The following is a 22,632-nucleotide window of genomic DNA, read 5'->3' as shown; positions in this document are numbered from 1 at the left end:
GTTCCAACGTTTGTGAGATTGTGGTTGCGACAGTGGCGATGCAAGCTGGAGATCCTTTATTTTCTTAATCGATATTGTTTTCTTTAGTGTTTCAAAGAAAGAAAATTTAAAAGGCTGCGAAAGAAGGCGAAAAATATAAAAGGTTCTTGAGAATGTTTTGAAAATATGTCGATGAGCTCTTGTAACTTGTTGAATTTGATATTTAAAAATTAACACAAGTCTATGAGAGGCAATACCAGCAAAGATAAAATTCTCAACAAGGCTCGTTAGTTTTGTTTGTCTTGCATCTCTATTGCGATACAGAGGCAATCTGGTGTCCCAAAAACAGCTTCCCTCTCTTCACAAATATATCAACTGTATGTTTTTTTAATTCTTTGACTCTTTGCAGCCATTAATAAGCATTTCAAAAAGCAACGTGGTCAAAAAAACCTGGCTGATGGAGAGAAGCCCTTGAAGTGCAGTGCCCGTCATTAAAGAGTTCGAGGAATACAATAGCAAAAAGTTGGATGAAAGTTGAACACATCCAACTTTTTAAAAGGATTTTTCACTTTGTCGAAGCAGCTATTTTGACATCAAATTTTGCGTTTACACTGTCTATTTTTCCAGCATCCATTTAATCGAATCCATTTAAATGCATAGTGTTTTTGAGCCTTAAGGCTGACAGAAATTCCCGCCATTGGGACACGTTGTGGCTTTCTAGTTTAGTTCGTAAAATTGTGGAAGTTTTGGTTAGGCCGCTTATTCAAGTATGAATTACAACATGGTGTCAGGTGTGTTTTGGATACGAAGATACGATTGTTGAGTCATTAAACACGAAAGTTGCTGGAGACTAGTATCGGAAAACAAAATGGCGGAAAGAGAGTCTTTTAGCAAACCGGGGCCACTGGTTTTTGATGCCTATGCAGTTGATAACTGGCGGAAATTTCGTATGAGTCTATCCCCACAGTTATCCACCCTCCGAGGAAAATCCTTGTTGCACTTCTAGAACCTACAAAGCAGAAGCTTTGCTTGAAATGGAGATTGATGGGATAATTGTCAAGGAGGATGAACACACCCCTTGGGTTTCCTCCATGGTTGTTGTCGACAAACGTAAAGAAACAAATCGTGATAGCCCTCCCACTAAGGCCAGTATACGGATCTGTATTGATCCAAGAGAATTTAACAGAGCTCTCAAAAGATCACATTACTCGATGGTTACCGGTGAACAGGTAGCTGAACGTCTGGCTGGGGATACAACTTTTACTACACTAGACGCTAGTAGTGGTTACTGGCAATTACCTGTGGATGAAGAAAGCTCAAAGTTGTTGACATTCAATACTCCTTGGGGCCGACATAGATTTACCTGACTCCCGTTTGGTATCTCATCAGCCCCAGAGTTGTACCAGCGTAAAATTGACAGGCTATTTGCTAATGTACCAGTTGAAATTATTGTGGACGATATTCTCATTCATGGAAAGGATGGCAGTGATATCAAAGAGAAAATGATTGCAGTACTTGACAGGAGCAGAAAAGTGGGACTGAAATTTAATCCACTAAAGGTGAAATTACGTGTTCAACAAGTGACTTATGTCGGTCATTTTTTCACATCCGAGGGACTCAAACCAGACCCAGAGAAAGTGCGAGCAATTAAAGACATGCCACCACCATCAGACAAGTGTAAGGGAGTATAGTTATTGCCTTCATCTACCCCCGGTATTCGCCTTAAAACGTTACGTCATATCCGCCCTTGTATATAATTCTGTCTTGTTGTGTTTTGGTTATTCTGCGATAGATCTCAGACAAGTAACCACTAGAAGTATTCTCTTATTGAGTTTCGACGCTGGCTACAATGACACAATTGTAAAACACACAATTCGACAAATGTGCCTTCTAACATGAAATCACATGGACACGATCAGTTCTCTACCTTACAGGCTTTGAAAGGACCTTTGGATCATTTCAATTGAGTGTTCTGCTGACAAACTTTTGCTATTTACTGCTATCTATGTTACAGGAGAGATTTTTAAAAATTTGAATCCTCCTGCGCAGCGATTATTTTACCAGTCGAAAATGGTTGAGAACACCTGAATACATCAATAAACCTGAAAACATTTTACCCAGTATAATCCCAGAAAGGGATTTTTTAATTCTAAGAATTTTTTACCTACAATCACTATTTTTTGATATTATTGATAAATGAATATTAATACATTTCGCGATTTAAGCGATTGTAAGTTAATGGAATAAATAATGCATATTTTATCAAAGACGATAAAAATATAATAAAAGCAATTTAATAATACAAATATTCGAAACTTCTAATCTATCAAACTTCCGATGTAAAAAGTGCATAATGGGCAGCGTAGCATCTATCGTTGGTCGATCTTTCTCTCAACAAACTTAACCCGGATTGGTTTGTCCGGAATGTTCACACCTCGGAAATAGTTATCAACGACATGCCCAGGCGGTATTTCCAATGTGTACCGGTTCAATATCTTGATAAGCAGTATCTGAAGCTCAAATTCCGATAAGCGACGACCGAGACACATGCGGACCCCATGCCCGAACGGTATCGAAGCATAAGCGGAATGTTTTGTAGCAGACTCCGTCCTGAGCCATCTTTCCGGGACAAATTCTTTTGCATTCTCAAAATGATCCTCACTGCGGCCTATAGCATGGTGCATAAGAAAGAGCTGATTGTTTGCAGGTACGTGGTATCCGGACAAAACGACATCGTGCTCGAGAATTCGGCTTGTTAAAATAAGGACCGGGTACAGACGTAATGTCTCTTTCACAGCAGCTTTCACAAAGCTCAGCTGTTGAAGAGTCTCTGAAGTTGGCTCTTGTCCTTGCGGCAGAACTCTTGAAATCTCTTCTCTGATACGAGATTGCGCGTGCGGGTTTTTAGCAATCAAGTACAGCATCCACTGCATCGTGTTGGACGTCGTGTCTACGCCTGCAAACAACGTGTCCACTATGCTTGACCCAACCTCATCCTCTGATATCCTATCAGAAGACAGCAGAAATGGTATGAGTTCGTTCCTAGTATCGATATCTTCACCACGTTCCCTTCGCTTGGCAATGTCTGATAACTTCTCTTCGATAAGTTCCTCTGCAAATTTATACAATAGCATAAAATTGTGATCAAAATCCTTGAATGCCTTCGTTTTGTAATATTTATATAAACCAGGAGGCATAAGAGAGGCAGCTGAAACGGAATCAAGGAAGAGACCAATTGCCTTGATGAAATTCGTAGCCTTTTCAGGCGGACTGTCGCTTAGCGCATAAAATCGACGATCAAACAGAAAATCCGCCACCGTTTCAAACGACCATTTGAAGAGCTCCGTATCAATTTCATCAACTTCAAAAGTATTGCTGTCCCTTACTTTTGAAATACGCTCAACCATTTCTGAAGCAATGCAGTTTATTCTTGGAATATACTGGCTGACTTCCAATGGGCGCAGCATCTTCTTGGACATTAGCAATTTGTGCTTGTGCCACTTTTCACCGTTGAGAAAGAAAACACCGGGCTCTTTAGATCTGCGAGCGTAAAAGTCATCGAGAAGCGGGACATCGAATCTTTTTGGATATTTTGGTTCGGCTCGGAAGACGGTGGCCACGTCTTGAGGATCAAACAGCCAGACTTCACCGCCTTGTGGGCTGGCTCTCTTCACGATGGGACCATAGTTTCTGAAAGGAAAAATTTAGCGAGACTATTAAGACAGCTCCTTTGCGTAAGATTTTATATTAAGTTTAATGCAAAAACCTTACTATTCCGTTAAATTCAGGCTAGAAGCTTAGAAAACCCTTGAAGACTGGTTGAATCTTGCTGTAACAAATGCACATTTCTATCTAAAATATTGTGTTTTAGGAAAAATACACATGAAGTGTGTACCTCTCTAGAAACAAAGACACATTGTTGACGATGGGGGCTAAAAAACCAATCCAGCCAAACGTCAAACCATTTTTTTTTCAAATATCGAAAAAAATTAATTTTTTAAAAGTGAAAACGTTAACTTTTTATTGGGCAGTCTATCAGCTGTGAAACCTTTGTGAAGCTTGGTTGAGCTTTATCAAAGAGTTTAGTAACAGGTTCTTTTAGTCACGACGACTTGATAAATTCAAAAAAACATTTGAAAGGTTACATTTTGCTGTTGGGGTGACAAGTGTATCATTTTGGTGGATACTGAAAGCCGTCTTATCGTGCTGACTCCTTCACAGTTATTGAGGCACGCGAGGGTGCCTGTTAATCGCGGGAAATTTTTTTTTTCATTCAACAAGAAGACGAAGTGTTGTTTTGAGCGATTCGCAGCATTATTTGTTCTCTTACCAACATCGCAATTGGTTGGAAAGGATGGACTTGACGATTTGTGACACATTTTATTGATTGTCTTATGTTGCAATATATCACGAAGCGGGCGCTGCCATTAGGCCTTTTGCAGCAACAAAAAAATCTGACCCAACGTTTAGCATCTTCTTCAACTAAACAACACTGAGGAAAATGACAGTACTAGAAGTCCAAGCGTAAAGTAAGTATCCCTGAGTTCATTTTAATAAGATATCACAAATTTGTGTAAAGAGTATATACTAATGGTTGTGTAAAGTGTATGTATAAGCCAACATTTTTTTGTATAAGATGTTGATTTAGACAGCTTTCACCTCAAAAACACGATATAATACACAATATGACACTGCAAAGTTGGAATACAAAGAGGTGTTTTATAAAACGAGCCAACTTTCAACATAACTGGAAAATTAAATGTTGGGAACCTGCACTCAACAGTTACGTAATTGCTGCGTTTGTAAGTAAACTAATGACCTTCGTAATTAGTAGCTAGTGTAGGACGCGTTGTTAGAGTAGATTGCTTGCTGCTCTATTGTCAGCTAATTAGAAGCTTCTAGAAAGTTCTAATGATCGCCGAGGTAGAACTTTTTAGCACGCGTCACGTAGAGTTTAGATAGTTGCATGTTTCGCAATGAACAAGTCGCTAGAATCTCAAAACAACATTAAATTCTTCTATTTTCACTGATAGTAGCAAGACAAAGGTGTTGAGCCTTAAATGATGCTCATTGAGACACAGAAAGATCTAAAATGATTAATAAACGGAGGAGAGGGTCCCTTCTATCTTCGACATAGGAGTAGGCCTTCACTTTTCGGTATAACGAACTTGACGTCTGCTCCCTTGAACTCTGCCTAATAAAGTCCTTAAAAATTCTCTTGGTATAACGAACCTTAGATATAACGAACTGTCGTTAATGCTAACAATGAGGTCCCTTTATCATAATTACCCTTGATATAACAAACATTTCAAAAAAATTTCATCTGTTATTTTGATTTATTTCTTTCCGGTGTTCTGAATTGTCATCAGTAAAACAAACATCGGGAAACGTGCACTGTTTATGATGCTAGAATGAGATGAATTGCGTGCATACGGTAAAACACCTTTTCAAGGCTTTATGACAATTCAGTGAAAAAAGCCAGCACACAGAAAGCAAATTTGTAATATGCAATAAACAAGATTTACATTTTTTACCTTCATAAAATGCATGGTTTCAAAATGCCTATAACTCTTGTAGGCCTATAACCTGTATGTTCGGATACTTTTGTCCAACATAAAGGTAATGGGAAGGACCATTTTGAAAGGTGAAATTGTGATGATGACCATTAGTAAATTTTGAATTTAGCTTGTTTGTTTTGAGTAAAATTTGCACAGATGCTGGGGGTAAGCCTAAACAACCCTACTGAAGGGTTTTCGATGCCTGAATTGCAAAAAGAACTCAAAAAATTTTCTCCCACTTTAACGATCTCCCGATATAACGAACAATTCTCTGGTTCACTTCAAAGTTCGTTAGATCGGGATTCCACTGTAACTGCAAAACCTCTCAGTTGCCACCTGGCACTTGACACCTTCTACTTAATGACACGAAAATTTTTATTCGCCCCCATCACGTAATCGAGTATGCTGATCACGAAAATCACCATAAAATTTTCGAAAAACAAACACTTTCGTAATTACAGCTGTTTCAATGTCGATTTTTGCTTCAAATTCTGTCAAAAGGGATTGGGTCGAGTTTGACAGGAAGTGATGTAAAGTGGTTGTGTTAGTGAAAATTTTACGGTGGCCCACAGGTGCCACGGCAAAACTTTCTTTCTCACGGCAAAACTTACTTTCTTACGGCAAAACTTACTTTCTCACGGCAAAACTTACTTTCTCACGGCAAAACTTTCTTTTTTCACGGCAAAACTTTATTTCTCACGGCAAAATTTTATTTCTCACGGCAAAACTTTCTTTGAATTTAATTTATAACTTAAATTTAATTTATTTTGAAAATTTTATCTCGTGACATTGGATTCTCGTCGTCGTATTGCTTTGTTCCTATTGCTTTCTAACATAGGCGTAGAAGACAAGGGTCTGGGGAGATAAGGGGGCTGCAGCTGCAGCTGTAGTTTCTCAACACTGAAAAGTTTCCAAAAAAGCGATAATCAGGCAGAAATCTACCATGATTCAGTCAGGCAAAATTTTCATAAACAAATGATGTTGTTTGTTGGGCAACCACTTCGATTTTTTTCTCCCCTTATATTATGCCCATGCTTATTATTTCATTTCTTTATTCATTGTTATTACTATTATTAGAAAAATTAAGTACCTAGCCATCAACCCACCCTGTGAGTAATACGATATGATATGATATTAAACACAATACCCAATTTATAGGTTTTTTACAAGCCACAATCGAGCGTGCCAAGTGCACGTACGAGATTTTTTTGCACGAATTTTATGTGCACGCCAATTTTCAACGAATTGATCTTTTTCACTGCTTTCAAAACAAAGGAATCAAAGACCTTGCATGCGGTACTGTTTCGTTGAGATAGGCATATAGGCCTAGCCTAGCCCAACCTAGATAAATTTTAGAACATTTCTGGGCTGTCTTTCTGCAAGAATTATCAAGAGAAGATGTAGGTATTCGCAAATTCTGCGAAGTTTAAAACGTCTAAAGCATTGATTAGATCTAAGTATCACGTACACAACAACACGTAAAGAAAGTTTTGCCGTGAGAAAGAAATTTTTGCCGTGAGAAAGAAAGTTTTGCCGTGAGAAAGTAAGTTTTGCCGTGAGAAAGTGAGTTTTGCCGTGAGAAAGAAAGTTTTGCCGTGAAAAAGAAAGTTTTGCCGTGAAAAAGAAAGTTTTGCCGTGAGAAAGTAAGTTTTGCCGTGGCACCTGTGGGCCACCGTAAAATTTAGATTGCTAACTAACAAGAAGTTATACGGCGGAATTCTACTTGCGAGTTTATGAACATGTCTCACGGCAAATATTCAAGCTCGAGGGCGTCAGCTTTTGACGAAAGTGAAGGAGGATAGCTTTTAGGTGCTGCTGATGGGCTATTTTTGCCTTGCAAGAACGAACCAGTCTTTTTTCTGCGGATAATTCAGACGCGGAACCAGGCGAAGCTGGCATGGCTCGAAGCTTTCATGACCGGGCAGAGGACGAAGATGGAATACAAAAATCCCAACAGCGTGATCGATGGCGAGGAATTATTACTTTGAGTCAATGGTGAGTGAAATAAGTTGTCATTGTGTTTTTTAGTGTTATAAATTCAGTATTCCCTGTACATCTCTGCTGTTTTTAGGCCACCATTCCCTGATCATAGCCCAGTCTGCAGAGTATGACATCTGCACACCGGAGATATTTTTGTGCAAAACTTGTTGCACGCCGGGTATTTTTGGGTGTGGCCACTAAGACGGGCATGGCTGGGTGTGGTCTCATAGAAAATTGTCAGCGGATATATTTGCCAAAATGTCAGCGTACCACTAGATTTGAAGAAAGCCAACAACAAAATATCTTTCAAAAATAAAATTAAACGCCACCTTTTAGAAAGTCCGACCTAATCGAATATGATGAAATACCAGCACATACTATAGACCAAATTTTCACATTTTTTATCTTTAATGTAGTTTTTTTTCTTTATTCATTTCCTTTGATTTTTTTCTAGTGTCATTTGCATTTCTATTATCACATTCTTTCTGGTATTCAAACCAAAATGAATTGAAAACTCGTCGTCAAATCACGTCAACCTGGCACATGTGTAAAACCACTTAAAAAGGGGGTTTTACAAACGTGAGTTCCTATGTCGTTCGCAGAAACGTACACGATAAATACTGCAAAAACTGTTATCCAATTCGCTAATTTCTTACACTTCTTCTAATTCATCAGTTCACGTCAAACGACTAAAGAAATCTTAAACGGCTAACGACGACAATGTAACGGCAAACACAATTCTTCAAGCTAGCGACAAGGTACACTGAGTTCGACAAAGCTTACGGCAAGACTGAACCTAACTATAAAGCCACCCCTTATATACCCTAAGAATAATACAATTTACAGAAGCTGATGCAATTGCAGCGCAATGATGCAATTGTCATGTGATGTCCTGCAATGAATGGGAACCCTGTGTTCTAACACATGGCTTTGATAGCTCTATCGTGAGTTTTTTTCATGTGTCAGCTGATTTATAATTGTATATAGGGTTGTTTTTCTTTAATGTTCTTATTGTAATTTTGGATTTAATAATTGAATTTTGAGCAAATTACTTAAATGACGTAACATGTAATTAATTGATTTGCTGAAAAATGCTTTTGAGTTTGAGTTTGATAAAAACAAGTCAAGTAATACTTGACAAATATACAAATAAAAACTTGCGCTATCTTCAACAGTGTACTTCACACACATTTTTACGGTGAAATGCAAATTTACAAATTTTAACCACAACAGGGGATAATAGTCGGTGCACACCAGCACACCAGAAATTTTTGGTGGCGCACACCGGCACGCCAGGCTTTTTGCTCGTGCACACCGGAGATCTCGTCGAAAAGTGCCATTCTCTGCAGACCGGATCATAGCGGCCTGGCCTATTGCGTTGTATGAGCGAATGAAGAATAAGTTATACAAATACTGTCTAGTTGTTATACTGTAAAAGTTATACTGTCTAGAAATACAAATTCTGTTTGGCACCTTCAATTCTTAGAATTAGTAAATTTAATATTTTATTTTAATTAAATCTGGCAGAAAAGAGTATACCATATACATATAATATATGTATGCAATGTTATGATCATACAATGTTTTTGTTCGATAGGTATCTCTGTGCAATGGCATACAGTCTTGGTGCCTGTCAGAGACAAACGTAGATACTTCAATTCCAGAACTTCTGAGAGATTCAAAACCTTGTTGATGCCAAAGCAACTCCATCTGTGCAGAGCTTCCGTCAACGCTTCTTGCCTGTGAAGAACGAGGAACACAAATTCCAATGTTTACATTTAACAACAAACATGATCCAAGATTAATTTTTTGGTCTTTGACCAAGGCTGACCAGGTCAAAGACCACTATTTCTGTTATACAGAAACGACTGAGTCCGTGATTTAATTGAAAGTTTTTATATCATGTTTTGTTACTTGATGACTTCTGTATATTGTTAATCGATTCTCACTTTCATTTTGAATCTTTATCCCATAGAATATCATTTCCCTGCTTCTTAAATATTTCTTGAGTTGCCAACCCCCTGCTTTTTTAGTTTCCAAAACCTTTTTCGCTTTTGTATAAAATATTGAAGTAGTTTACATTTGTCTAAATGGTTTAAAAAAATAACTGCAAAATTGAATATTTGGGTAATTTTTATGTATTAAAAACGGTGATAGACAGAGAGACAAGGAGTTCCTTTTTTCCATAAAGCGAGTGCCCCCGGTGTTGTACAGTCATTACCAATAACGTATCTCAGCTGTTATACAATAGAACGTTGTTAGGCAGTTATAAAAAAACAATAGGAAACTTATTACTCACCATGCTTTTTCATTCTTGCTTCGTTCTTTGTCTTGTTTTGGTTTGCGGACTGAGGGTAGAGCATCACATCGAAAAAATGTTTTGGTATTTTCGGTGTCAAAACCAGGAGGAGAGGGAAATGTACGGGAAAAATCAGTCGGAAAAAGGTGATCTTGAAAAAGATGATGGCTCGATATCTTTACGCTGCATTTTTAATAAGTAATCTTCTGTTGGGGCAGGTTTTCCAGGATGGCAGTCAAGCACAACGGTATCTTCCTCAAGGGGGTATTCGTTCCATAAAGTCATGCACAACACTTTATTTCAATTTTTATCAATTTTATATTGAACCAAAAAATTTTCTAAATTACTTTCCGACCTTTTATGGCATTGCTTGAGTTATCTAAATAAAAATTATTACAATTATGGAGGAAAAATATCTTTAGGGGGACAACAGTAGTGCCCGCACATAGTGAAACCATACATAAGCCTTGTTCTATTCAACGGATACACAACCACTTTACGTCACAGGGGTCACGTGACCACAGGTTCGACCGCGTTTTTCTTGTGACACATTTTAGCTCGAGTGGGTGTTTGAAAACACCGTTTTTTGGGGAAAGTAAGTCGCAAATGAAAAAACTAAGTTCACCATCGTTACCAGCGATGTTTCTTTGATGATTTAAGCGAATAAAATTTTTCGTGTCATATGCACTTTAACAAAGTACAGTTTGTGAAGAAATAAGTCTCAGATTTTCCATATTATAATAAAATACTAAAAAAAGATATATAGATTTTTCTCGATAAGAAAATATACATATTAAAATCAAAACACAATCAAGAGCCACGAAAACTGACATTTGCCACAATGACGAAAATTTCCTCCATCACTAGAACCCAAACTCCTTAGGTATTCAAACAATCCGGAGTGGTGCCATGTTCTGCATGATGTCATATTTTTAGGAGAGCGTTCCCTGACTCTAGGCGACCTGTGATTCGTTGATGCAGTCACAAAACTCCTTGACGTGTATGACAGGATGTTAATCAGATTATCCAAACCGGATTCTTCACCTTCGGCCCGGACTAGTTCAGTCTGTGGGTGTTGGATCGTGACAGTAAAGGCAGCCAATTTGTAAGTTATTCTTGCTAACTTCTTAGTTGCCAAGTATTCTTGTTAACTTTGAAATAGTTTGTTTATCTCTTTGCTTTTTTATTTAAGTAATGGATAGTCAGGATAATTTACCAAAACTCCGTTCTATTCTCGGTCACCTTTGACCTCAATGACCTTAGGCCTTTGCCTCAATGTGCAGGGATCAACTCGTCTCGTGAAGATTTAAGTAGTGTAAATGATTTGTTTAGAACCACTTTTGTTTCCTTCTAATGGCCAAGTATTTTTGATGATTTAAAAAAGGAATTGACTCTCCTAACAGGAATTGACTTCTCAAAGACTTTATCGATTATAACATGAATAAAGATCAGGTAGAGTCCTCCCTCAACTGGAAATCAATATAAAGATGGCGGAAACGAAAAATTCAGGGCCTTAGTAATGACATCGACATTTTGCTTGAAACACAAATTTTATCAGTAATGAATACCTTTCTAGAAAAGATTCACCCAATTATGACCCATTGCAATCTGTGAACCTTATCATTAAATATTTGAATTGGCAGTTTGGTGGAAGATATATTATAGAGGAAAATACATTTCTATTGACAAGAGCTTGGTTGGCATGAAAAATAGAGTTTCTGATGGAATCAGACAATACATGCCAAAACATCACCACAGATAGGGGGTGAAATGTTTTGTTCTCTCCAAAGCCTCAATAAGCTATACTTCAGAACTGGCTTGGCCAATCCCAAGATAAGTGTCCAAATCATCAAGCAGGCATCCCTCTTGACGATGCAAAACTTGAAAAACTTCCTCTTGAATCAAGAACTGATAATTTTGTCCTGCATTTGCTTCATGGGGATCCAAGCAAACATTAAGAAAGTCCTTTAATGAAGTTACAGCCTAGGTGCAGTCAACTTCTACACTTCAATCCATTAACAAAGCTTAGCAAACATTTGCAAGCTTACAAGTAAAGTAAGGTTTATCCCAAAGCAGTTGAAAAAAGGCTAAAACCAGGAGAGGGTAAATTCTGTCTTTCAGGTCCACTACTCGTGTGTCTATTTCGAGAAAAGAAGTCTCACAACGAAAATGTATTTCTTCTCTGCACCAGAACATCTGCTGACTATGTTGCAGTCACAAAATGCAGCAGCAGCGAAGCAGTAATACCCAGAATTGTGGATATCTATAATCACAATAACGAAAGCATTGATCTTGTTGATCAACAAATTTTAATCTTTATGATAAAAAGACTCCCCCCTCCTTCAATTTGTTCAAAATTTGGTTTAACATACTGTGTATTCTCAAATTTCCCCCCTGACCTCAAAAAAGCCTCCCCTTGAATAAACCCCCATCCTAGAACAATAAATTGTCAATAAGCCTCCCTTGAATAAGCCCCATTGCTACCATAAGTCCTCAAATTGGCCCCCCTCAACTTATTGATTGTTGCCATCTGAGGTTGCCTTTGATGATTGATTGAATTACCACAAAAATTCATACTTTCGGTAATTATTAATTAAATGTTAATAAAGAAATTCCTATTGAAATATACGAGGTTTTTTTATAATGTCTTCTTGATGTCAATTATAATCTTATTAGCCCCCATTTGTATAAGCCCCCCTCAAATAAACCCCCATCCAAAAAAATCGAATATAAATAAGCCCCCAAGGAGCCAATTTGAGGATTTAGGGTAACCCACATAGAAGCAGATTTAATGGTTTCTGTTCAAACATACATGCACATTTGGTGGGTTTCTTGCTGTAATTATAAGAAATTATTCAGCCTGTTTTACTTTTTTGTCCATTTACAAAAAGTTCTTACAAAATGAGTTTCTATATTGATGGGCAGTACTGTATGGTTACAGAATGTGCATTTGCACAACTAAAAGGTTAAATTCCAGTTCTGTGGAGAATGCTGAATACCAATATGATTGATATAGGCCATTTTTAATATCTATCCATTCATGCTTTGTGAAGTAAATTATGAGTTCATTCCCCGAGAAACAAGTCATCAGCAATATCATAGTTTCAACCTCAAAGTCAGGGCTGTCAGCCACATAATGAGCTGAATGAGACTGAGGTAAGGCAGACCAAAGCGTGTTAATAATATTTCGACCCATAAACATTCAAACCAACTCAACCACTCCTTTGTCAAGTATTCTCCATAAGGATTTGTGGAACATTTCACAGCAGTGACATACATTTGCCACTTTATATTGAAGTAAGTCTAAAATGTCATTTTGGAGTAAGACTAGCTGTAGTAGTTCATGACTCAGTAGTTCATGATCTGACACAAACTTAAAAAATACCATCATTGCAAGAACATTTGTAAAACCTTATTCTTGAAAACTTATTTGAAATTTTATTTTAAAGCCCTACAGAATATATAGATTTTTCTGATATTTGAAGCAACATATTTGTTAAAACTACATTAAAATTCCAAGCTAATAAATAAGACAGGGATTAAAGCTTAAAGAACTAAATAGGGGAGATTTCAATGTGAAATGAAAGAAATTTACCTATTACTTAGTGTTGACCCAACAGTTGACAAAACATTGTTTTCTGTGCTACAATACTACTCATCCTACACTAGGTAAAGTCCCCTTACCCCAGCATATTTGGAAGAGTATAAAATCTTCTCTAATCTCCAATTTGGCTTTTCTGCTATTCATTCTGTTAATCATACATAAAAAGGATCAACTAAGAGTTCTTAGAATGAAAAGAAATTTGGATCTGGAATGTTTTTTGACCTAAAAAAACCTTTTTCACTGTTAATCATCAGATTTTTCTGGAAAAACTAGAACACTATAACAGCTCCAGCACAGTTTAGCTCCAATCTTTCCAACATAAGCCAGATTCAAGGTAATTAACTTTTTTTGATTCTCCAGCTTTCTCTGATTTATCCTGTACAGTATAATCTCGTTATAACGTACTCGGTTATAATGTACTTTTGAATATAATGTACTTTCCGATATAACATACTTTCGGATATACACCTTACTGGTGTACTTGGATCCCGCCAAAGTTCCTTACTTTATATTAAGAAATTACCCTGCTTAGAACGTATTCGTTTAAAACATACCTTTGGTTATAGCGTACTTCTTCTTCAACCTTTCTAAACAATTTCCATCAAGACAACATACTTTGTGAGTCTTCTGTGTTAAAAATCCATTGTGTTGTGTCACTTATGGCAAGGTGCCAGGAAAAAGTGAGACCTTTGGGATTTTTTGATATTGTTTTTTGCTTCCTTGATTGATTTAATTTTTGTCCAAGTTTCACAACAATTTTTCGATATTTTCCGATTTCTCTAAAGCTGACAAAACATTGAAAATGTTGAGCAAAGTTGATGCTGCAGTCAACAACACCTGAATACTCAGAAATCATTTTCAAACTTTTTTTCACTATATAGCCTATAATAATTTAGCTGAAAGTGTGGTTTTTAAATAGTTACATTTTTTAAAATTCAGGTCCAATTTTTCCTACCCTGGTTTCAACATACTCCCGATATAACATTCTTAATCTGCCTGTCCCTTAAAGTATGTTATTACGAGGTTATACTGTACCAACAATCTTCTGGTTGAGTTGCCAGGTTACTTTTTTTTCAATTTCCCAGTTGGTACCTTTGGCAGATTGTTGTACAGTAACCTCGAGCAATTCTATTTCATCATCTGACCAGAAAATATCACCTGTCTCTGTTTGCAGTCTCTCTCCCCAGCAATCTTTTGCAAAGATATTAACACACTTCATTTTATGCAGTTCTGTTGATGGCAAAATATTTGGACCACATGTTGCAATGTAATTTACATATCTTACAGCACCACTCCTGAAGCTCCAGTGGTGTAGCTTGACTTCCCGGACTATGGGAATGGATTGTTACTTCCAGGGAAGCCTGGATTTGAAGAAGGCAATGGGGGCAAAGTGCAAAGAAAAATGACAAAACAACTGTAAATGGAAGGAAAATGCTCAATTGTGCCATTGCCCCCGCTGCCTCCTGGCACAGGTACCTAGGTTATTTCAGATCAAAGAGAGTTTTTTGGTTTTTTGAACTAAGGGTTTTTTGGACTTACTAAAGATCGATCAACCAACTTATGAAGGATTTTGAGAGGGGTGTCAGCCCCCTACACTCCCTGCTAGCAATGCCCATTCAAAGCTCAGCAAAATTGTGCTCACCATCGTCTCTAGGCCTACAGCATTCATGGTTAAGGCGAACAATGCAGGATGTGTGACAACATGAAGTTTTCTAATGAATGGCCTCAAAAATGAAAATCTGTGTGAGAATTACAACAAAGAACTATAAAGCTGAACTTGAGCTTTTAAAACCATGCATTCAGATGTGTTTGTCTTTTTAATTTCTTTAAAGTTGTTGCTTTCAAAGTTTTTATAGAAACTCAAACACCCTGCGTAAGAATCCCTTAGAGCTTTTTGACAGGGGATAGCAGGTAAGCAGCAGAGTAGCAAGGGTGTTAGGATTAAGGGGGCAATAACAAGTTGGGTGAGGGAAAATAAGGTTTCACATCTACACCTTTTGGTACATCATAAAACACCCTCTTTCGAATATACTTTTGCCATTTGGGGGGGGGGGGGGGGCATCCAGGGCCTGTTGCCTCTACCGCCCTATGCTCCAAACATTTTGTTGACTGGCAGAAAAACTATCATTTTTGCATCTTGCAATTCTGTTTAACATGCTACAGGCTGATGAATGGTAGCATTTTGCAGTGGGTAGCTTTATTCCTAAGGGCCTGAAATGTCTCCATTAAGCCTCTGGTCCTTATTAAGACCTTGAATAAAACAATCAAAAAATATAGCTGTAAGGGGTAAAGTTTTACTACAATATTGGAAATTTTTCATATCCCCGGATTCTTGATTTTGGCATAAAGTTATTTTCAGGAATTTATAGGCAATATTCGCGGCAATAAATTTCGCTGATTGACCAAAAGCGAAAACTTTGCGGGAATTTACTAAAATATTCCCTATTTCGGCTTTTCGTAGATTGCGTGCCGGTTGCGTTAGAGCCTTTAAAGAAGTCAGCAAAAAAGTTATTGCTTGCCTTACCTGTGGGCATTTTCTTGTATCTTGTAGAAAGATTTGTGGAAACCTCCTTTGGTGAGAAATATTTCCAAAACGTTGGGGATCCAGCTCTTACTGCCTGCGTAAGGAATACTCGAAAAAGGTTTTGCGTCGCGAAACTTATCGGCTAATTTTGGGTCAGCGTTAATTGGAGCCTGGCTTGACACAGATCGACATGCAACATTCCTAAGGTGATTTCTGAAGCACGTACCAATGTTCCTATGAATAGAAATACGCGAATATCCCTTTAATGCCACAATGTGATTCATTGCTGCTGTCTTAAGCTAGAAATTCAAAATTCAGCTGCATGATTGCTCGAAGGAAGGGCAGCTCTCGGGTTTCTTTTGTGTCCAATGTTGCATAAGTGGAGACAAGCAGCGGTGTCGCGACCGGGGGGTGTGGGGGGGAGGGGGGAGGTGGGATATCACACACTCCCAATAGTTTATCAATAGGAAGTTTCAGCTAACATCCACTCAGTGGAAGAAACGCTTTAGGTATTTCAGAGACCTTCATTTCCTGAAAGCAATAAAGAATCAAGCATAGGTAGTTGCTTCGTTGGTTAAATATGATATTCCTTGATATGAATGTAGGTAAACAAACTAACGATTTGAAGATTTGAAGATTCCTTGTTGGCACTGAATCTTAAAATCCAGGCCCTCTTTAGGTAAAATTGTGCCTTGTGTCCATTTCCCCTAAAGTTTCTCGGTAGAAGCGTCAACTGCAATTCACTATGAGCTCCAGATTTTTGTTAACATTCAAAAGGCATGCTAAGATGGAAAGAGGGATCTAGATTGACAACCAGTGCTGCTTTTTACCAGGGGCGTTGTGGCTCCTAGAAAAGACCGGGAGAAAATGATCCTAAGAGGGTTTCACTCTTTTGTACGACATCTCCAATCACAATTCACAGGTCGCCAAAAATGATATATACGTACCTGGAAACCATGCACCATGCATTGAAAAGATGCCAGTTTTTATCATTTTTAAATGTTCATTTGCCATGTTTGTTGTGGTGTGTCCTCTTTTCTCTAGCCATAGACTCTTTAAGACTGCGAATCAAGTACTGTAGGCACACTTGATACAAACACAAACGAGACAAAGCAATTACGTCAACTACGAGCGAAGCGAGCAGAAAATTTTTCGCGGACACGCCCTTTAAGTTCGCTTGAAATACATTTCAGAAATTTTTTGCAGTTGTTTACAAAGTTTCACAATTTTTAGGCATACTTTGTTGCGTTTTATGAAAATTCATTTCTAAAATTGGAATTCCTTGCTTTAAGAGGCCCCTAGACCCCGAGGCCCTGGGGCAGTTTGCCCTTCCTTTTCCCCCTCTCAGAAGCCCTGTTCATATTCCAAGCATCTCTTTCACAGGGGCCTGTTTGTCTTGGGTTTCACAAACTCATTTGAAAGGGGCCCACCGGGAAATTTCCCGGTGTCCCGTCTAGCCACAACGCCCCTGCTTGTTATCTAGCTTTGGAAGTAACTGACAACCTATGACATGGTATTTTTCAAAACCACGACGAAATTTGACCAGTTGTTTTTATCTGCTTTCAATTTGTTTGCAAGAAAATAATTTTCAATAGGATTAGAAGGATTGCTTTAGTGAAATGTGCTTTAAAGAGTGCATTTTCCAGGGAACTAGAAGCATCAAAATTCGAAAATCTTCTTCTCCTTCCGCGGCAACCATGGTGCCGCCTCGGGTAGTAACTGTATCCTTTGCCCGTCCTGATATAGAGACTTGACAAATCTTAGGAAAGTCCATTATTATCATAGCAAAATAAAAGTTGTAAATTATATGCAGAGTTAGATTGGCAAAATGTATTGCAGAGGTTTGTGACAGCAACTGAAGAATCTCAGGCAATAATTTTTTAATCAGGTAAATTTGTAGTCTATACTCCCCCCCCCACCCCCAACAAAGGCTTGTCTCGTGACAGCCCTGGAGACAAGGCAAGTGTTGCATAAGCAGGGCTTCCGACAAAGGGGAGGCGGGGGTCCTGGCCCCTCCACATTTATGCAAAATTGTAGTGCTCTTTTCAAATTCTTTTGTTATGAGTGATATATTTTCCCATGCGCCCTCCCCCTAGTTTCCAACCTTCGTCGGAGCCCATAAAAAGTGTAGACAGCATGGATGTCTGCTGAATATTAAAACACAAGATATTGTTCCAACGTTTATGGGATTGTAGTTACGACAGTGGCGAAGCATGCTGGACCTCATTGACCTTTTTTTAATCGATATTTTTCTCTTTAATTCCATCGCGGGGGCCCCTTAGTTATGATAAACAACACCCCAATCTCAGGAAAAACATTTTGGGCTTTTGGTGTAACAGCCCTTGTCTTGCCTGAGCAATGACGTAATTTTATGGTCGGTGTTTGATTCCAGGGAAAAAACTGCCTCAGTTTTTTACCCTGATAATCATACTGATACACCTGTCACGCATTCGAATGACTGTGTGAGAAGAAGTGAGACAGGAGAAGGCAGGTGGAAGTATGTAACGGAAAATAGGCAGGAGGAGAAACGAGTACCAGGGGACAGAGATGGGAGGGGAAAAAGCATACAACATAGCGTGACTTGTGCTGCAAAATATGGCGTGACTCGAGCTGCATCACTGTGATTAAACAAATATGCTAGGGCAAGGCCTCGTAGAAAAGGCATACCGGAAAACAAGGACCCAGGACCTTAAGGCAGGACCGAGGACCAGGACCGAGGACCAGGACCGAGGACCAGGACCGAGGACCAGGACCGAGGACCAGGACCGAGGACCAGGACCGAGGACCAGGACCCAGGACCAGGACCAGGACCAGGAGCGAGGACCAGGACCCAGGACCAGGACCGTATATGTTTTCGACGATGCACTCGCTGTTTCCTTTATAAGAATACCAAGTTATAGCATATGTCATTACTGATTTATGAAAAAGGTGGGAAAGAAAAGATTTAGGTGCATTATCATATATTAAAATATATTAAGAGAAAAGGAAATGAAAAATTGGCCCTTTATGCTATTTTTAGAATATGAAATTGGTACCCATGGCTTTATTTAGGCATTCTTCTCTAAATAATTACTCTGTTTCATATGAATATGAAATGTAGCTTTCTCCATTCTTTCAACAAGCTGAAAAGTAATACGATAAGATGTAATTGACAATCTTACCCCTTGATGCTATTTTTAGAATGGGGTACTGGAACCCAGTTCTCGAAATTGGGTTTTACTTACATAGTCTAGGCTCTAAGCACGGTATTTGACATGAATTGTGCAAATTGTGGTACCAGCATGAAAATGGGTACACTGAGGCAATTTGACACGTTGATAATGATGCTGAACAGACACAAGCTGAAAAGTGCCCCCCAAGTGCTATTTTTAGACTGGGGTACTTGACCCCAGTCCTCAATTTTGGATTTCATCCATACCTAGTTAACTAAAGTTTAAATTGAGCATGAAGGTATAGGCTCAAACACAAATCTACACGATAAAAGTATAACACAGAAATAATATTATCCTTTGATTCTATTTTTAGATTAGGGCTGTTGCCTCTAGGCCTTTATGTAAACACTCTTCTACAGGCCATTACTTGCTTTTGACGTAAACATGATAGTATGGCTGTCTACCTTTTTGGTTAACCAAACAGTACTTATAGAAAAAAGTAGAACTTGAAATACTTGAGACAAAGAAGGTACACGTTTCTGTTCAAGAAGTAAAATTATCTCAGTCAATACAACAGCTTCTTGTTATTCTTATTGATGTGTACTCTGAACAAAACGTCACCCTTTTTTTCTTTCATCAGCGTCTATCACAAGAGTTTTATATGACTCCTCCCTCCCAGATTTTTCCTAAAAATCAATCATCAATATTTTTCTGAGAATCCTCGCATTATCAATCGTTTGATAATCAATTCCTATTTTTTGGGCCTATGAACTTTTAACATTATGCATTTTCCAAACATTATTCGGGAAAAATGCGACCAAAATGTATTATGAATGATTTGCCAGACTTTAAAGGGCTCCAAATGCTTTATGCTGTTTACCGCAAAGAAAGAAAAAGTACAAGCTAAAAGATATTATTGATATATAGAATATAAAGTATAGTTATAAAATATTTCAGTACTGTCTTTTTCTATATATTCAAAGTCTTGCTTCGATCACACTGTTAAATCATACTATATTGTCATTTAAAACTCCTTTAACCATAGGCAAAGGCTCCTTCGCTGTTGCAGAAAAAGCCATATATGATGGAAAGCGAATTGCTGTTAAGAGACTAACTGATGCCTCTCCAAGCACAGATAAAAGCATTTTCGCAAAGGAAGCGTCGCTGTTGAAGCAAATAGACTGTGCGAACATTGTAAAATTGATTAGTGTTTCCAATGGCTGTCATGCTAGAATATTGTGAGTTTTCCTTCAAACCATTCAATTTTTAGAGCAGTGTGAACTCTCTAGACCAGTTTTTGAGCTATCTAGATGGCGAAGAGCTCTTTGCATATTTTCCCTCTATCTGCAATCAAATTGTCAAGCATGTGCTCACTGCTGTTGACTTTTTGCATAGTAGGGATATTGTTCACCGGGACATTAAACCGGCAAACGTGCTCGTTAGCAATTTGCACTATGCAGACTTGAAACATGGCAGCAATGAAGTTTTCATGAGTCAACCTAGAGTTTGCAAGCTGGCAGAAATGGGAGAAGCACGATCAAGAGTAACGCACACCCGTGCATTAGTTGGAAATAGCCGTACTAAATTTTTGGCAAGGGGTAGCCCCGCATTTATGGCTCCCGAAATATCAGTAGAAGAGTTCATGGTAACTTCGGCAAGTCTTGGGCAGCTGAAAGCTATTGATGTCTGGGCAGTTATAATGACATTTTTTGTTGTGATAAATCCTGATTAATGCTACCCATTTCAACATGACATCGCGCGTTTACTGGATGAAGATGGCAAGGAAGTCATTAACAGTGAACACGTACTAAAAACTTGTCTTCGCGAGAGGAAGACTCTGTCCTTCTCAGACAAATTACCTTGAATTGCAGTCTGATCATTACCAACGCATACGGAAGATGTTCTGTGAAAACCTCTGCTACGATCCAGACCAGCGTTGTACTGTGAAAGAGTTGATAAAGCAGTCGGAAGATGCAAATGATCTAGTTACAATGCCACTTAAAGTCTCTCAAGCTTCTGCATTGAGCGAAAATGGCACGAATGTAATAAATATGGTCCAGGGATACACAGAGGAGTTGGCACAAACATTACTACCACAGAACGACGGCACCAACGCTTGTGCTTTCCTTTCGTTGGGAATTATCGATCGTTTGCTGAAACGGAGATCAAATGGCATTGTGATGGATGACAATCTAGTACGGGCTTTTCAGAAGTTATAACTAGCTTTCCGCTCAAATTCAACAAATTCCCCGACATCTCTAATGAAGCATGATAGTGTAACTCCCAGCTCCTGCTCAATGTTGGCAATGTTTAGAAACGCTGAGTTAACTGATTTACCGCTTGTCAATCGTTAAATGACTATCCCAGTTAAGCATCTTCAAAGGGTGCTGGAAAACAAAACTTTGTTCTCCTTGATAAGCATTATTGAGAGATTGAGCACACATAACTATTTTCAAGGAATTTTGGATTGATAAAACGGAGGTGTATGGAGTAAATGCACTTGGTAACACGCCTTTATACATTTCTAAATAACTATGTTAGTGAAGGAATTTCCAATTATTGTTATATTTTCTCTTTCAGTGATTTTGCTCTACAATGAAGATCCTACTTTACCAATATATGCTAAAGGAAGAAGTCAGCCTTGCTCAACAGCAGAAGTAGCCGAGTTACTAATCATTGGCGTCAAATCTGAATTGATTTGCGCGAACACTCCCATCTACGTAAAAAACAATGTTGAATTCGTTGTTGATGCAAATTCATTAAATGACTGGAGAGACATTCGCGCAGACATGAATTGTGGATTGCAGCGCTCCGGGAAAAAATCATTTCACTTTGATTTTTCAGAAGGCAAAGCCTTCACTGCTGATAAGAGCAATAGCACTCACGTTGCTACAAGATACCTTTATGTTCACAAAACAAACAGCGATTTCCATAAGGTGATTGTCAGCGTCAAGCACTTGGAATCTGACAAAATCCTACCACTCTTTTATGTCCAATTCTACTTTAACGATGGTGAGCATCAGATAGAATTCGATTTTCAACGTGCTGGGAAGGGCTCCAAGAAAAACGTACGGCAAACGAAGTTCTCTGTTAGGGCTGAGATGAAGTAATTGTCTAGAGAAGGACTGCAGGGAAAAGCTATTTTCGATAGGCTTTGTAAAAGTGCTGGTGGCTTTAAAAATGCAAGATCGTGTTCGGATTTTCCCAATTCTACGACACAGATATACGACATAGTGAGAGAAGAGGTGGCCGTAACAAAGAGAGATGAGGTAGTAGAACTAATAGGTTTGTGCAAAGAAACCTGCGAACAGCCAAATGCATTTGTACGAGAAGTAAGAACAGCTCCAGAGTTGAGTGTTGTATTGGCAAACAATCGTCAACTGAACGACATACGCAGATTCATCGCCTCCGACCATTGTTGGAGTGTCTTGGTCGTCGACACAACTTTCAACATCTGCAATTACAACGTTACAGTGGCAACATACCGCAACCCTTTGCTATACAGGGAGGGAACCGATATATGTCCTGTGATGATT

General features: G+C 38.4%; 3 protein-coding genes across 4 annotated transcripts; 2 read left to right on the top strand and 1 right to left on the bottom strand.

Annotated features, from left to right (window-relative positions):
• Nucleotides 1-177: 177 nt before the first annotated feature.
• LOC135687228 (cytochrome P450 27C1) lies at nucleotides 178-17,235 on the bottom strand. Of its 2 annotated transcripts, none has more exons than XM_065203738.2 (2): nucleotides 16,892-17,235; nucleotides 178-3,669 (listed from the first exon to the last, which is right to left on the bottom strand). In XM_065203738.2, the coding sequence occupies exons 1-2, from the start codon at nucleotides 16,900-16,902 to the stop codon at nucleotides 2,349-2,351; spliced, it is 1,332 nt and encodes a 443-aa protein (XP_065059810.2). In that variant the 5' UTR covers nucleotides 16,903-17,235; the 3' UTR covers nucleotides 178-2,348. The 2 variants fall into 2 exon arrangements, with proteins under 2 accessions (XP_065059810.2, XP_065059809.2); XM_065203737.2 differs by lacking the exon at nucleotides 16,892-17,235 and adding an exon at nucleotides 15,945-16,322.
• LOC135687232 (uncharacterized) lies at nucleotides 10,616-22,350 on the top strand. Its single transcript, XM_089114338.1, has 3 exons — nucleotides 10,616-10,921; nucleotides 20,142-20,334; nucleotides 21,677-22,350. Exons 2-3 carry the CDS (start codon nucleotides 20,313-20,315, stop codon nucleotides 22,204-22,206), a joined length of 552 nt encoding a protein of 183 aa, XP_088970464.1. The 5' UTR covers nucleotides 10,616-10,921; nucleotides 20,142-20,312; the 3' UTR covers nucleotides 22,207-22,350.
• Nucleotides 20,367-21,615, top strand: LOC135687167 (serine/threonine-protein kinase Chk2-like; the record flags this gene model as incomplete). The annotated part of the gene is given in 2 exon segments (XM_089114573.1): nucleotides 20,367-20,874; nucleotides 20,909-21,615. Coding segments are annotated over 2 exon segments (915 nt in total), but the record flags the coding sequence as incomplete, so codon positions are not given.
• Nucleotides 22,351-22,632: the final 282 nt, after the last annotated feature.

This window comes from Rhopilema esculentum, chromosome 20 (genome assembly GCF_057945365.1).
Source record: "Rhopilema esculentum isolate cy_ngs chromosome 20, ASM5794536v1, whole genome shotgun sequence".
Lineage (NCBI taxonomy): Eukaryota > Metazoa > Cnidaria > Scyphozoa > Rhizostomeae > Rhizostomatidae > Rhopilema > Rhopilema esculentum.
This window is presented reverse-complemented; position numbering and strand designations above follow the sequence as displayed.